Source organism: Hipposideros armiger, unplaced genomic scaffold (genome assembly GCF_001890085.2).
Source record: "Hipposideros armiger isolate ML-2016 unplaced genomic scaffold, ASM189008v1 scaffold_664, whole genome shotgun sequence".
NCBI lineage: Eukaryota > Metazoa > Chordata > Mammalia > Chiroptera > Hipposideridae > Hipposideros > Hipposideros armiger.
Window position 1 is genome coordinate 892,933 of NW_017732014.1, and position 12,421 is coordinate 905,353.

Sequence of the window (12,421 nt, forward strand, 5' to 3'; positions counted from 1 at the left end):
GGGGGGGTTGGGCAGAATATAGGGTCAGAGGGGGCAGGGGCTCCAGACTCCTGCATCCTGAGGGAAGAGGGAACTGGGGGCCCAGAATCCTGGATCTGAGTGGTGAGGACTTCTGAGGTAACAGGGGCCTCAGAGTTCAGAATCCTGGCTCAGAGCCCAGGGCCATGCCTGTGTCTGCCTCAGATCGCCACCTGCAACAGCCGCAACGGGAACCCAGCCCCTGAGATCATATGGTATCGGAACGGGCAGCCCCTGCAAGTGCCCATGGAGGTGAACTCAGGTGAGCGTTGCAGGAGCCCAGCGAGACATGGGTTGGGTGGGGTGATGGCCACGGCTGGCTGACTGCCCCCTCCCTCTTTCGCAGAGAGCTACATGACCAGCCGCACAGTGCGGGAGGCCTCTGGCCTGCAGTCTCTCGCCAGCACCCTCTACCTGCGGCTCCACAAGGCCGACCAGGATGCCTCCTTCCACTGCTCTGTGTACTACCAGCTACCCATGGGCCAGCATGGCCGCCTGGACAGCCGGCCCTTCCGCCTCACCCTGCACTGTGAGTCCACGCTGGGCCCAACCTCCCCAAACCTTGGACTTCACACCTCATGGAGGCCTGACCTTCCAAGCTCACCTGTGGCCCCACACTCCCCTCTGGCCCTCCATCACACTACCTTATGCTGAAATGTGTGTTGGCTGCTGACCTCAAAGAGTAGCATGAGCCCCATTCTGACTTCTGATCCCCTCATAGCACTCTGAACCCCATGGAGTTTCACGACTAAACTTTGTGCTCCATTCTCTCACACCGAGTTGGCTCCCTAAATCTTACACTGACCTGTCACCCCCACTGACCCCTGACCTCTGCTCCCTGATCTCAGAATAAGTGTGAACCTGAACCTTGAAAAATATGACTTCTAACCGATGACCACCCGTAGCCCTCCCTTTGCTGTGACCATGACCTCTCTCCCTCAACCCAGCCCTGCCTTTTACCCTTGATCTGTCCTACCCTTAACCCTGATTATGAGTCCCCCCCTTTCCTTCCCCTTAGATCCCACAGAGCACGTGCAGTTCTGGGTGGGCAGCCCGTCTACCACAGAGGGCTGGGTACGCGAGGGTGACTCTGTCCACCTGTTCTGCCGGGGGGACGGCAGCCCCAGCCTAGAGTACACGTTTTACCGCCTTCAGGTGATGCACCCCATCATTCCTTTGGAGCCCCTGGCCCCTGACCTCTGTGACATACTGACCTGTACCACTTCTACCTTTCACCTGGGTGGCCCCTGGCTTAGCAAGGCATCTGGCTGGTGACCCAGGAGCTAACAGGACCTCTGACCCCTGATTTGAGAGAGTCCTGACTTAACAGATACTTGATTTGGGAGACCCCTGGCCTAGCAAGGCCTCTGCCCCCTTACCTGCATGGGCTCTAATCTAGTATGCTACTAACCTGGTGACCCGGACCTATCAAGATGCCTGGCTCTGACCCAGGTGGCCTCTGACCTAGCATGACTCCACTGGACCTGGGTGGCTCCTGAACCGAGTTCCTCATCCCTGGTCACCAGGATAAGGAGGAGAAAATGCTGCAAACAAATTTTGTCGGGAACTTCACCCTGGAGAGCGTGCAGCGGAACCAGAGCGGGATCTACGGCTGCAGAGTGGAAGACTATGACGCTGCCGAGGACGCAGAGCTCTCTCAGACGCTGGAGCTGCGCGTGGCCTGTGAGAGCCCTGGGAGAACAGGGAGGGGAGCTCTGGCACAGGCTGTCTCCTCACCCTCCGCAGCCCTGCCTCCTAAATATGTGGTCCCTGCCTTGGTCCAGATGTGCTCCTCCCCCTGGGTCCCTGCCCCAGTCGTCCCCCCGAAACTCCCACATCAGGTAGCCAGACAGCCCTTTTCAAAGCACAAACCTGACCTTCCCCTGCTCCAGAATCTGCCATAGCTCCCCAGTGCCCTCGGGAGAAAGGCCAGGTGCCTCCCCGCGGCCTTCAAGGCCCACGTGGCTGGCTTTGCCTTTGGCTGACCCTTCTCCCAAAGCATTTTCCTCATCCCACCCAAGCTCCTCTCATTCCCCTGACAGCACCCCACCCTTCTACCGTCCATTTCTGACCGGTCTCTTGGGTACCAGTCTTCTAAGAAGGCTTCTCAGTCCACTTGCCTCCTGGGCCCTCAGGCTCTATTCCTCCTCAGCACTCCTTATGTTTCCTTTCCTGGGGCTAGACCCTATGCCAGAGGTTGGGGACACCTGTGAGCAAGACAGCACAGTCCCTGCCTTCGCAGAGCTCCTGGCCCAGGAAGGGAGACAGATGGTAAATGCTAAACAAGACACTTGGGAGCAATCTTGCATCGGCAGGGACTGGCGCAGAGTGATGGACTAAGGAACTGGCCAGGCCAGAGGGGGAATAGTTTAGATGATGGGGGGGGGTGTGTGTTGGCAGGGTGTGTCCCAGGAAGCAGATTCTGACTTGGAGATCTGGAGGCAGGAAGTTTATGGAGAGTGCTTTGGCGTCCACATCTACTGGGGAGTGGCAAGCGGAAGGAAGCACGATTGGGCAGAGGGAGAAGTTGGGCTGCCGTCTAAGAAGGCCTCGGTTGGCCCCACAGGGCACTTGGAAGCTCGGGTATCCCCAGTTGAGGCAAGGGGGCTTGGCTTTTATACGCCCACATCAGCCAGTCATTGGCTGGTGGGCTGCCTGCAGAAGGGGTCATGACCTTGAGTGAGGGGCTCTCTGCAGCTGAAGCAGTTCCCAGAGAGGGCTAACAGCTGAGGGCTAACAGCTGACATCCCTCTCAACAGCTGAAGGGGGAAGCTGAGTGTCCACAATAGGGTGTCAGAGAGGCCCTCTCTGAGAAGGGGACATTTGAGTAGGAAACCACAGAACGGAATACAAAATGCAAAGAGCCGGAAGAAGAGCACTCCAGGCAGAGGGAACAGCAAGTGCAAAGGCCCTGAAGCAGGACCCAACTTGGCATACTGGAAAAGAACAGCAAGGAAACAGGGTAGCTGGAGCTCAGGGGGCAACGAAGATGCGGTCGAAGAGGTAGACAGCTATCAGACCAGGCAGGATCTTTTGGCTTTGTCAAGGAATTTGGCCTTTATGCCGAGAGTACTGGGGGACCACTGCAGGATCTTAAGCAGAAGGAATTGCTGACCAGTGTGTGTTTTGAAAAGATCCCTCCAGCTGCTCAGTGGAGAATGGATTGGAGAGGACAAGAGTCCTGCCCAGTAGGGAGACCAGTAAGGAGCTGACTACAGTGGTCAAGGCATTTGGATTTGGGGGTCAGAGATGGACAGAAGTGAAAGGATTCATTTGGGGAGGGCAGAGCCGAGAAAGATGAATGAATGAATGAATGAATGAATGGGCAGTGGCGAGGAGGAGGCCAGGGTCTGGGCTTGAGCAAAGGGTTTGGGTGGTCAGAGAAGGAACACTTCACACTGCCAAGGAAATCCATTAACCTTGGGCCCAGATATCAGCTCTGGAGGAAAGTGGTTGAGGTGGGCATGGATATATATATATTTTTTAAGATTTTATTGGGGAGTTGGGGGAGGGGAACAGTGTTGGGGAATTGGGGGAGGGGAACAGCCAAGTTGTTGTCCTTCAATCTTAGTTGTGGAGGGCGCAGCAAGCTCAGCTCCAAGTCCAGTCACGCCACTCAGCTCAGCTCAAGGTGACAAGTTCAGTCTTTAGTTGCAGGTGGGCGTAGCCCACCACCTCAAACAGGCAATCTTGTTGTTAGGAGCACGTGCTCTCATTCGCTGAGCCGTCCTGCCACCTGTTGGCAGCTCAGCGGCAGCTCAGCTTGGGTACAGCTACTGGAACCACGTGGGAATCGAACCAGCGACCCTGTTACTCAGAGCTCGCACTCTTGAGCAAGCTCTTAATCAACTGAGCCACTGGGCCTGCCCCTGGGCATGGATTTTGGAGTTAGACTCCTAGATTTGGACTCCTGAGATTTTGCCTGGATGGGAGAGTGGAGAGTTAACAAGAGATGGGGAGAACTAGGAGGAACGCTTGGCATTCTCTGCTGACAATTGTGCATTCACGTCTGCACCCACAACAGCCCTGGAGTGCCCCTAACCAAGTGGGTGAGGGTCCGGGGAAGGTGACAGTCTGTACCCCCCTTCAGACCTGGACCCCATCGATCTCGACAACATGGCGGAGGTTTCCTTACCCCTGGGCAGCAGCGTAGCCACCAACTGCTCTGTGCAAGGCCTGCCCACCCCTACTCTACGATGGACCAAGGTGAGAGGGAAAGGAGCCCCCAGCCATGGGACCCCCTCCCTCCCATCACCCCCACCCCTTCTCTCATGGTCCACCTGGCCTCTTCTCTCCTCCCCGACCCCACAGGACTCCGTACCCCTGGGGGATGGCCCCACGCTCTCACTCAACCTCATCACCTTCGATTCCGCTGGCACCTACATATGTGAAGCCTCCATACCCACGGTCCCCCTCCTTAGTCGCACTCAGGTCCTCCAGCTGCTGGTTGAAGGTTCGGGGGTAGGGGCAGGCTGGGATGGGGACAATGGGGATGACGGGCCAGGACCAATGGGACAGGTCCATGGCTGGTCCCTATGTCTTCTGTTCTTTTCCTCTCCCCTCTCTCCTTTTTTGCTCCCTCCTTTCCCCAGTGTGCCTTCTCCTCACTCCCTTCCCTCCCACCACCCACAGGGTCACCAGAGTTAAGGCCAGAGGAGATTCAGCCCAAGGCAGAGGGCAGCTGGAGAGAAGGAGATGAAGTCAGGCTGGCCTGCTCTGCTCGTGGCTACCCAGAGCCCAAACTCAACTGGAATCATTTGGGTGGCAGTGTAAGGGACCCTCCTATCCGGTCTGAACCCTCTGGGACCCGGGCACCCTCCCCAAGCCCCAGGGGACCCTGCCCCCTCACCTATCCAAGCATTGTGTCCCCTCTCCTACTTCCTGGGGGACTGGACACCACCTCTGCCCTCACCCCAGCCCTTGATCCCATGGGCCTGGGCCTGATTCAAGCCTCCACAGCCAACAGAGCCAGTCCCCGGAGGGCAGGGCTGGGTGAGCAGCTCCCTGACCCTAAAGGTGACCAGTGCCCTGAGCCAAGAAGGTGTCTACTGTGAGGCCTCCAACCCCCATGGGACCACCCGACATGTCTTTCACTTCGGCACTGGTGAGTAACCACGGTGGTGAGACAGGACCCAGGCGTGGGGCAGACAGAGCACTGCTGGCTGAGCCCTCCTCCTCTGTCTTGTCTCCGCAGTGGCTCCCCAGACCTCCCAGGCCGGAGTAGCTGTTATGGCCGTGGCCGTCAGCGTGGGCCTCCTGCTCCTCGTCGTTGCTGCCTTCTATTGCATGAGACGCAAGGGGCGCTCTGGCCGACAAAGGGAAAAGGGGGCTCTGTGAGTGGCCTGTAACCTCAGAATTGACCTCGGTAACCCAACCCCATCCCTCTATCCGACTCCGACCTCATCCCCAAATCCAGCCCCCAAACCTAGTTCATGACCAACGTCAACAGCATCCTATCCTCAACCCCAAACCCAAATACAGGGCAATCCCATCTCCAACCTCAAATCCCATCTTCCCCATCCCCATAACCATCCCCTCCCCCATCTTCATCCCCAACTACAGCCCCACCCAAGTCATAACCATCCTTCAACTCACCCCATCGCTAATATCTCCAACCCAAATATCATCCCCACCTCCAATCCCAACGCTAAAATAACCATCGCCAAGCCTAACGTAACCCCACGTGCCCCTCCAGCCTCCTCTCCAACCCCCATCTCATTCTCATCCCCAGCTCCAACCCCATCTTCAGTCCCAACCCTACCCCTTCCCCAAACCCATCCCATCTAATCTTCTCTCCAACCCCACCATATCCCCATCCTCAAACCCAACATAACCATCCCCATTTCCAACCCCAACTCCAAGCACACCCCTAACCTCACCCTAAACTCCAACTTCTCCAATCCCAACCTCTCCTCCAACTCTAACCCACAACCAGCACCAAACCCAGCTTCGACCACACCCCTACCCCCAAGGTCCCTCCAACCCCATCTCATCCCCGCCCCTATCTCCAAACCCATCCCCGGTCTAAACTCATCTCCAACCCCAACCACATGGCCACCTTCAACTCTAATCCATAGCCATTCCCAAATCCACCCCCAGAGCTGACCCCAGCTGCGTTACCATCTCCAGTTCCAGCAGCATCTTCGACCCTAGCCCCACCCCATCCCTAAACCCAATGCCATTACTACCCTTTACCCCATCTTCAGCCCATTCCCACCCACCCTCCAAGTCTGTCTGCATCCAGAACAATCTAGCCTCAGTTCCTTGCCCAGCCATGACCACCTCCAACATGCTGCCTCTTCTCTCCAGGCCACCTGGGAAGCCAGAGCTGAGCCACTCTGGGTCCCAGCGGACAGAGCAGACGAGCCTTCTCACGGGAGGGGCCTCTGGAGGAGCCAGGCACGGCACTGGGGGCTTCCGAGATGAGGTGGGTGAGGGCCTGGGCACCCTGGTGAGAGGGGGCCCTGCTGGGGGTGGAGCAGCCTCCGTGAGCACAGGCGGATCTTTCCATCTTCTCCCCAGTGCTGAGCCCAAAGACCTCCAAGAGGCAGTCACTGGACCCGACCTGGAGTTGCAGGCATCAGAGAACCAGCCCTGCTCCTGCCCCACCCGCCCCTGCCTTCCCGGGCTTCCCTCTTCCCCTCCACCCTCCCTTCCTTCCTCTGCAGGCGGACCTACAGCTGCTGCTGCTGGGAGGGAGGGAGGGAGGGAGGGTGGGCTGGTGGGTGGGAGGGGACCTTCCTCCAGGGAGTGTGACTCTCCCAGGCCCCAGAATAGCTCCTGGACCCAAGCCCAGGGCCTGGCCTGGGATGAGGCTCTGAGGGTCGGCTGGCCGGGGCTATTTTTACCTCCTGCCTCCATTGCTGGTCCCCCCCACCTGACGTCTTGCTGCATAGTCTGACACTGGATCCCCACCCCCACCCCCGCCCCCTCATCTGTGGACACTGGAGTCTGGAATAAATGCTGTCTGTCACCTTGACACCATCCTGTGGCCAGAGCCTCCTCTAGGGGATGAGAGGGGAAGGGGCCGCAGGTGATGCTCCCCTCCCCGCTGCTCTCCCGCCCCCTTGCAAGACCTGGATGAAGTCTGATGTCATGGAGAAAGAAATGAGACTGAGAGAGAGCAGAGGGTGACTCAGCTGGCTGAGGGTGGAAGTGAGAGGTGCCTGGGGTCCAGAGGGCGCTGAGCCTTGGCCCTGCTTGGCCAGTGGGGTGCTATCCCCTTAAATAAAAGTTCCCAGACTCTCTTGCCAAAGCCCCAGAGGGAATTGAAGCTTCTAGAGGAAAAACTCTCTGAGCTGTAGAATGGATGGAATTAGGGATGAAGCTGCCTCCTCTGGGAGTGGCACGGTTCCTGCACCTGGGGAAGGAGGGGTGGCTTGAAGGAACCCAGAATAAGGGGCCTGAGGCGGAGAGAAGAGGCAGCAGAAACAACAAGGCCAGATAGAGAGGCTTAATGAGGCAGACAGAGTGATGGAAAGACGGGTGGGGGGGGGCGGCGGTATGGGGGATGGACTGGGGCAGCTCAGAGATGAGAGTCCTAGAGTCAGAGACAGAAAGCTTTGGGGAGAGAGGCAGAGACAAAGAGAAACAGAGAAAGAATTTGGATGCAGAGATAATTACAGCCAGAAAAAAAATGTCGGAAAGGAGCAGCCCGGAAGCAATGGGATAGTGGTGGGAGGTGGGCATGAGTGACATTGTGGCCGAGTGACTTCCCCTCCCTGAGTTAAGCAAATGGAGATAAATCCCACCTGGGTTGCTGTGAGGAGTGGGTGTGACAATCCCCGTGCAATACATGAACCAGGAGGTCTCTGCCATCTCAGCAAGTGACTCCGCCTTGCTGTCCTCAGTTTGCTCAGCCACAAAATGGACAAAGGGGGATCTGTGGCCGAGGGAAATGGGTGAGAGGTGATGGGAACCTCCTGGTAGGTGACCGAGCTGCCTGCCTAGAGGCCCTGGAGCAGAAGATCTCACCAGCCTGATTGAGGTGCTCAAATCCCGTGGTTTATTGAATCAGTTTAAAACAAACGCGAGAATCGAAAAGAGGTGGGCCAGGCTAACACACTTAGTTCAGGGCACAAACCATTAAAGGTCCCCACTACCTGAGTTCTGGGGTACGTATGACTCCGGAATCTCGTCTCTCTCACCGTGGTGTGGTTTCAACCCCCAGAGTGGAAGGTGAGCCAGGGGTTCCACACCCAGAAGGTGCCAGAGCCACGCAGGGGATAAATGTGCATGGCTTTTACCTGTATGACTTGGGCCAGGACTCATGGAACAGAGCTGAAGTCACCAAGGAGGAAGCACTTTAAGAACGTGTGGATCTTGGGGCTTACTTGATCCTTCCATCCTTCGCATCTATGTTTAGCTCACATCCTTTTTTAAATTATTTTTTTAAAAATTTTTATTAAAATATAGCTAACATACATTATTATATTAGCTTCAGGGATACACCATAGGTATTCAACATTTTTATACTTAAAGAAGAGATCACCATGATAGCTGAGCTCACATTCTTAAAATGTCTAACAGGCCTCATGAGTTGCTTCTTAATATCCATCCTTTGTTTTATCTGTCTCCTTATTTGTGTGGCCTTCTTGTTTTCTCCATGACAGAATTGAATATTCTTTTTAAAAATTACAGCAGACACACTCAGAAGATCATAGGTTGGTTGGGAGGATTTGATGAGATGGTGGAAAGTGTTTAGTACAGAGCATGTGCTCAGGACTCGTTTATTATTAGCAGTAGTGTTATCCAAGGGAAATGGAGGGACAGAGAGAAAAGCAAAGTAAGGTCCCCTTGATCCAGGGAAGGGACCAGGTGGAAAGAGATCCCACTCTCAGAGCAGACATTGGTGAGGGGGGCCCTGGGAGAGCTGGATGGGGACTGAACAGATGTCTGGAGGGAGGGGAGAAAGGGGACTCCAGGGAGGAAAGGGTTCTCTGCCCAGCACCTGGTCCCCAAGTTAATGAGGGGAGGGTCCTGGCCCACCTCCCAGGAGGGCATACATTTGCATAAGATCCCTCATCTGCATAGCATCTCAGGCAATTTTCATACAGATGGAAGCCTGAGACCTCTGTCAATCTGACCCCTCCTTCCACCAGAGGGTCTTGGGGAAGAGGAGAGGGGGAGGGGGAGCCTTAGTATCTGGGGGTCCAGGAAGTAAAGGCAAATTTGGAGTAGACTGCCCTTGCTCATCAACCTTCTCTGGCTCCCTATTACTCTCAGGACCATGAGCCTGGCATTCAGGATTGCCCCTCACACTCACCAGCTGCTCCCTCTCTCACACATGCCCCCACCTTGTGCCTTCCTGACTTGACTGCCCTGTTTCCCTGAAAATAAGACCTAGCTGGAAAATAAGCCATGGCATGATTTTAAGTGCCGAAATATGGCACCTGGGCATACTGCATATTTTAAGCTGAAGGAGTTTGTGAAAAAGGCATGCTTCTCCCTGAAACACGTCATGAAACCCTCATGTGAGGGGTGCGTGCCCTCCATATCCTGGAGGAATTCTGCTAGGGCTTCTTCTCTGGCTAGGTCTTATTTTCGGGAAAACACAGTATTTCCCTCACTTGGAATGTCCTTTCCCATTCCCCCCACTCCCGTCTCCTCCCCGCCCCACTGTAACAAAGCTTGCCTGTCCTTCACAGCTTCAACATCTTGAAGGATTCTGAAAAGTTTTCACCCCCCTTTCCCTGCCCTTGAAACTTTTCAGGAATCTATGCCTCTTCTGAACTTCCATAGATTTTATTAGTAAGGATATGTTTGGTTGCAAATGACAAAAAAAATGAAGTAAAAAAATTTGTGTGAATGAAAAGTTATTCACTCATATAACCAGGAAGATCAAAGGCTGGCTACCTTTAGGCAGAGCTATCCTTTTCCATTTGTTCTCCATGTGCAGACAGGGTCTTTTGTCTCGTTTCCCCCAAGCTGCCAGATTTCTACCCTACCAGTTTAGCAACCCCCACCAAAGAAGGGTGTCCCCCTTCTACTAATTCAAGCAAAAACCTCAGGGCTGATTCTCACTGGTCAGTAATGGGTCCTACCCCCATCCCTGAACCAATTCCTGTGGCCAGGGCATCAAATGCTCTGATTGGCCAGGACTGGGTCAGGCTCACTCTGAACCATAAGGACTGAATATAGGGGATTCCTCATAGAAAAACTGGAGAGCGAGGGCTGAAACAAGGAAAAGAGCTTGCCGGACAGGTAAAATACAGTTGACCCTTGAACAAGGCAGGGGTTATGGGTGCTGACCTACTGCACAGTAGAAAATCTGCATATACCTACAACTTGGCACCAGCTCCAAAGCTCACCAGGATACCTTTGGCCCTGTGCCTCTACCTCCTAGTGCTTATGACTCTTCAGTGAAGTGCCACCTCTGGGACTTGTTGACACTGGAAGTTGGCTCCCCAGGCATGGGACCCACCCAGTCATTCCTCAACAAACACAGCAGTGCTCAAGGCCTTATGCATGTGTCTAAGGTGGGTGTGTGTGTGCAACTCCAGCCTGCCCTCCAGGGGCATGTCTCCTGGGCTCACCTATGGCTACAAAGAACAGCCACTCATAGACAGGCCTGGAGAAGAGGGGGTGCGAGGAGGGGGCAGGCCTTCCTGGAAGAAATCTTCTGGGGACTGGTTATTTTGCTGAAGAGGGAAACGGGGGCCCAGAATTATACAAAGCAAGTTAGTAGCAAAGCTGGTACGAAAACCCAGAGATCCTGGCCCTCTAGTCTGGCCCCAGACTGGGGAGAGAAAGACAGAGAGAGCTAGAGTGCATTTATCATGCACCTATTTGTCCAGCCGGCCTCATTCCAGGCTGTGCCAAGCCTGAGATACGTGTTATTTGGAGGTCCCAGCCGACTGCTTCCTTGCTGGGTGGCTTGGGGCAAGTAACCACTCGGCTCAGGGCACTTTTCAGTGAAATGGGGATCATGAGAGTGTCCCCTTCATGGAGTTCTTGTGAGGAATTAAGAGAGGTCACTCAGATCTGCATCTGTCAGTTTATAACTGTGATTTTGGGCCAAGTCACTTCATTTCTCTGTGCCTCGGTTTCCTTATTAAATAGGATACCGGTGTGGGTTGAGATAAAACTTAAGAGTACTCTTAGATCAGTGGCTGGCACGCAGTGTTAAATAACTTTATTAATAGTAATATTATCAAGACGTGAATGCCGGTCAACAAGAGTTTCCACTACTTGAGACCTTGCCCTTCGGGGGAGGAAAGGTCAGGTGTATGGTAGGATGGGGCGGGAGGGCAAGTTTAAGGGGTCCTCTTGCTAGGAAGCTCCCAAGCGTCTGCACCCAGTTGATCAGCTCGGCGCCTCCCTGCCCTAGAGGAACTAGAATGGAGGGATTTCAGGCGCTCGATGGCATCCCCTCCCTCTTACTCCTGCTTCCCGCCCTCACCCCGACCCGCTGGGCGGCCTCACCAGCTCCCCCAGGCAGCCCAAGGAATGTGAAGAGGTAGGTGGGGGTGGGGAGGAGCGGGAGCCGCTGGGGAGAGACAAAGGGGCCGAGTCAGAGCGAGAAACACAAAGACGAGAGGAGGCTGGGAAGATACAGAAGTGGGACAAGGACACGGGGAGGGACTGGGAGTTTGGAGGCCGGACCCTAGCCCAGCCCCGCAGAGGCCCGGAGCGCGGGGACCGATATATGCTGCCCCCTGGCGGACGGACGTGGTAAGGCGGTGGTGCAGATCAGATGTAGCAGGCGAGGGCAGGCGGATGCACCGAGGGAGGGAGAGACAGAGAACAGAGGCGGGGGCAGAGATATCGAGAGAGATACAGAGAAACAAGAGACACTCAAAGAGAGGCACGGAGATACACATACAGATAGACAGACAGAGAAAGACAGACACAGACATAGTGACACAGAGGCAAAGAGAAACACAGAGACACAGAGTTAAAGGGATGGAAAGAAACACGGGGACCAAGTGACACATAAACAGTGATAGAGAGTCCAGAAACACAAAGTGACACTGAAGCGTTAGGACTGAAAGACTCAGAAATAGAGAAATACAGAGACGGAGAAGGAGACCCAAAGATAGTGAGGGACAAAAGACAGAGGCCCTAAGAGAGACAGAGAAATCTAGAAAGAAACGATGAAGCGACTCCCCGAGTCCGAGGCAGAGATTAGGAAAAGAGGATACTCTGAGAAGCCCCTTTACAAACGCGAGAGACACCGGCGACGGAGGGCCAAGGAAACAGAAGTTGAGAGGCGGGAATGGAGTGTGTGGGGGGGTGTTCTTAGAGAGGGGGCGTGGCTTCAGGGGGCGGACCTCTGAGAAGCCGCGTGCCTCAAGCAGGTGTGACAAGAGGGCGGGGCTAGAACTGTGGGCGGGGCTAAGACCAGCAGGCCCCAACTCCCGGAAAGAAGCGGAATAGACTAATGGGAGAGCGGATGGACCGG

At 55.1% G+C, this 12,421-nt stretch overlaps 1 protein-coding gene across 1 annotated transcript in view; it reads left to right on the plus strand.

The window, feature by feature from the left end:
• Nucleotides 1–6,687, plus strand: part of BCAM (basal cell adhesion molecule (Lutheran blood group)) — a 9,941-nt gene extending 3,254 nt beyond the window's left edge. The window contains exons 4-14 of the mRNA XM_019626232.1: nt 101–280; nt 365–547; nt 1,037–1,173; nt 1,545–1,701; nt 4,109–4,224; nt 4,330–4,471; nt 4,651–4,787; nt 4,978–5,122; nt 5,213–5,351; nt 6,328–6,445; nt 6,541–6,687. Of these exons, the coding sequence (XP_019481777.1) occupies nt 101–280; nt 365–547; nt 1,037–1,173; nt 1,545–1,701; nt 4,109–4,224; nt 4,330–4,471; nt 4,651–4,787; nt 4,978–5,122; nt 5,213–5,351; nt 6,328–6,445; nt 6,541–6,546 (1,460 nt within the window). The 3' untranslated portion in view covers nt 6,547–6,687. The remainder of the gene's footprint in view (nt 1–100; nt 281–364; nt 548–1,036; nt 1,174–1,544; nt 1,702–4,108; nt 4,225–4,329; nt 4,472–4,650; nt 4,788–4,977; nt 5,123–5,212; nt 5,352–6,327; nt 6,446–6,540) is intronic.
• Nucleotides 6,688–12,421: the final 5,734 nt, after the last annotated feature.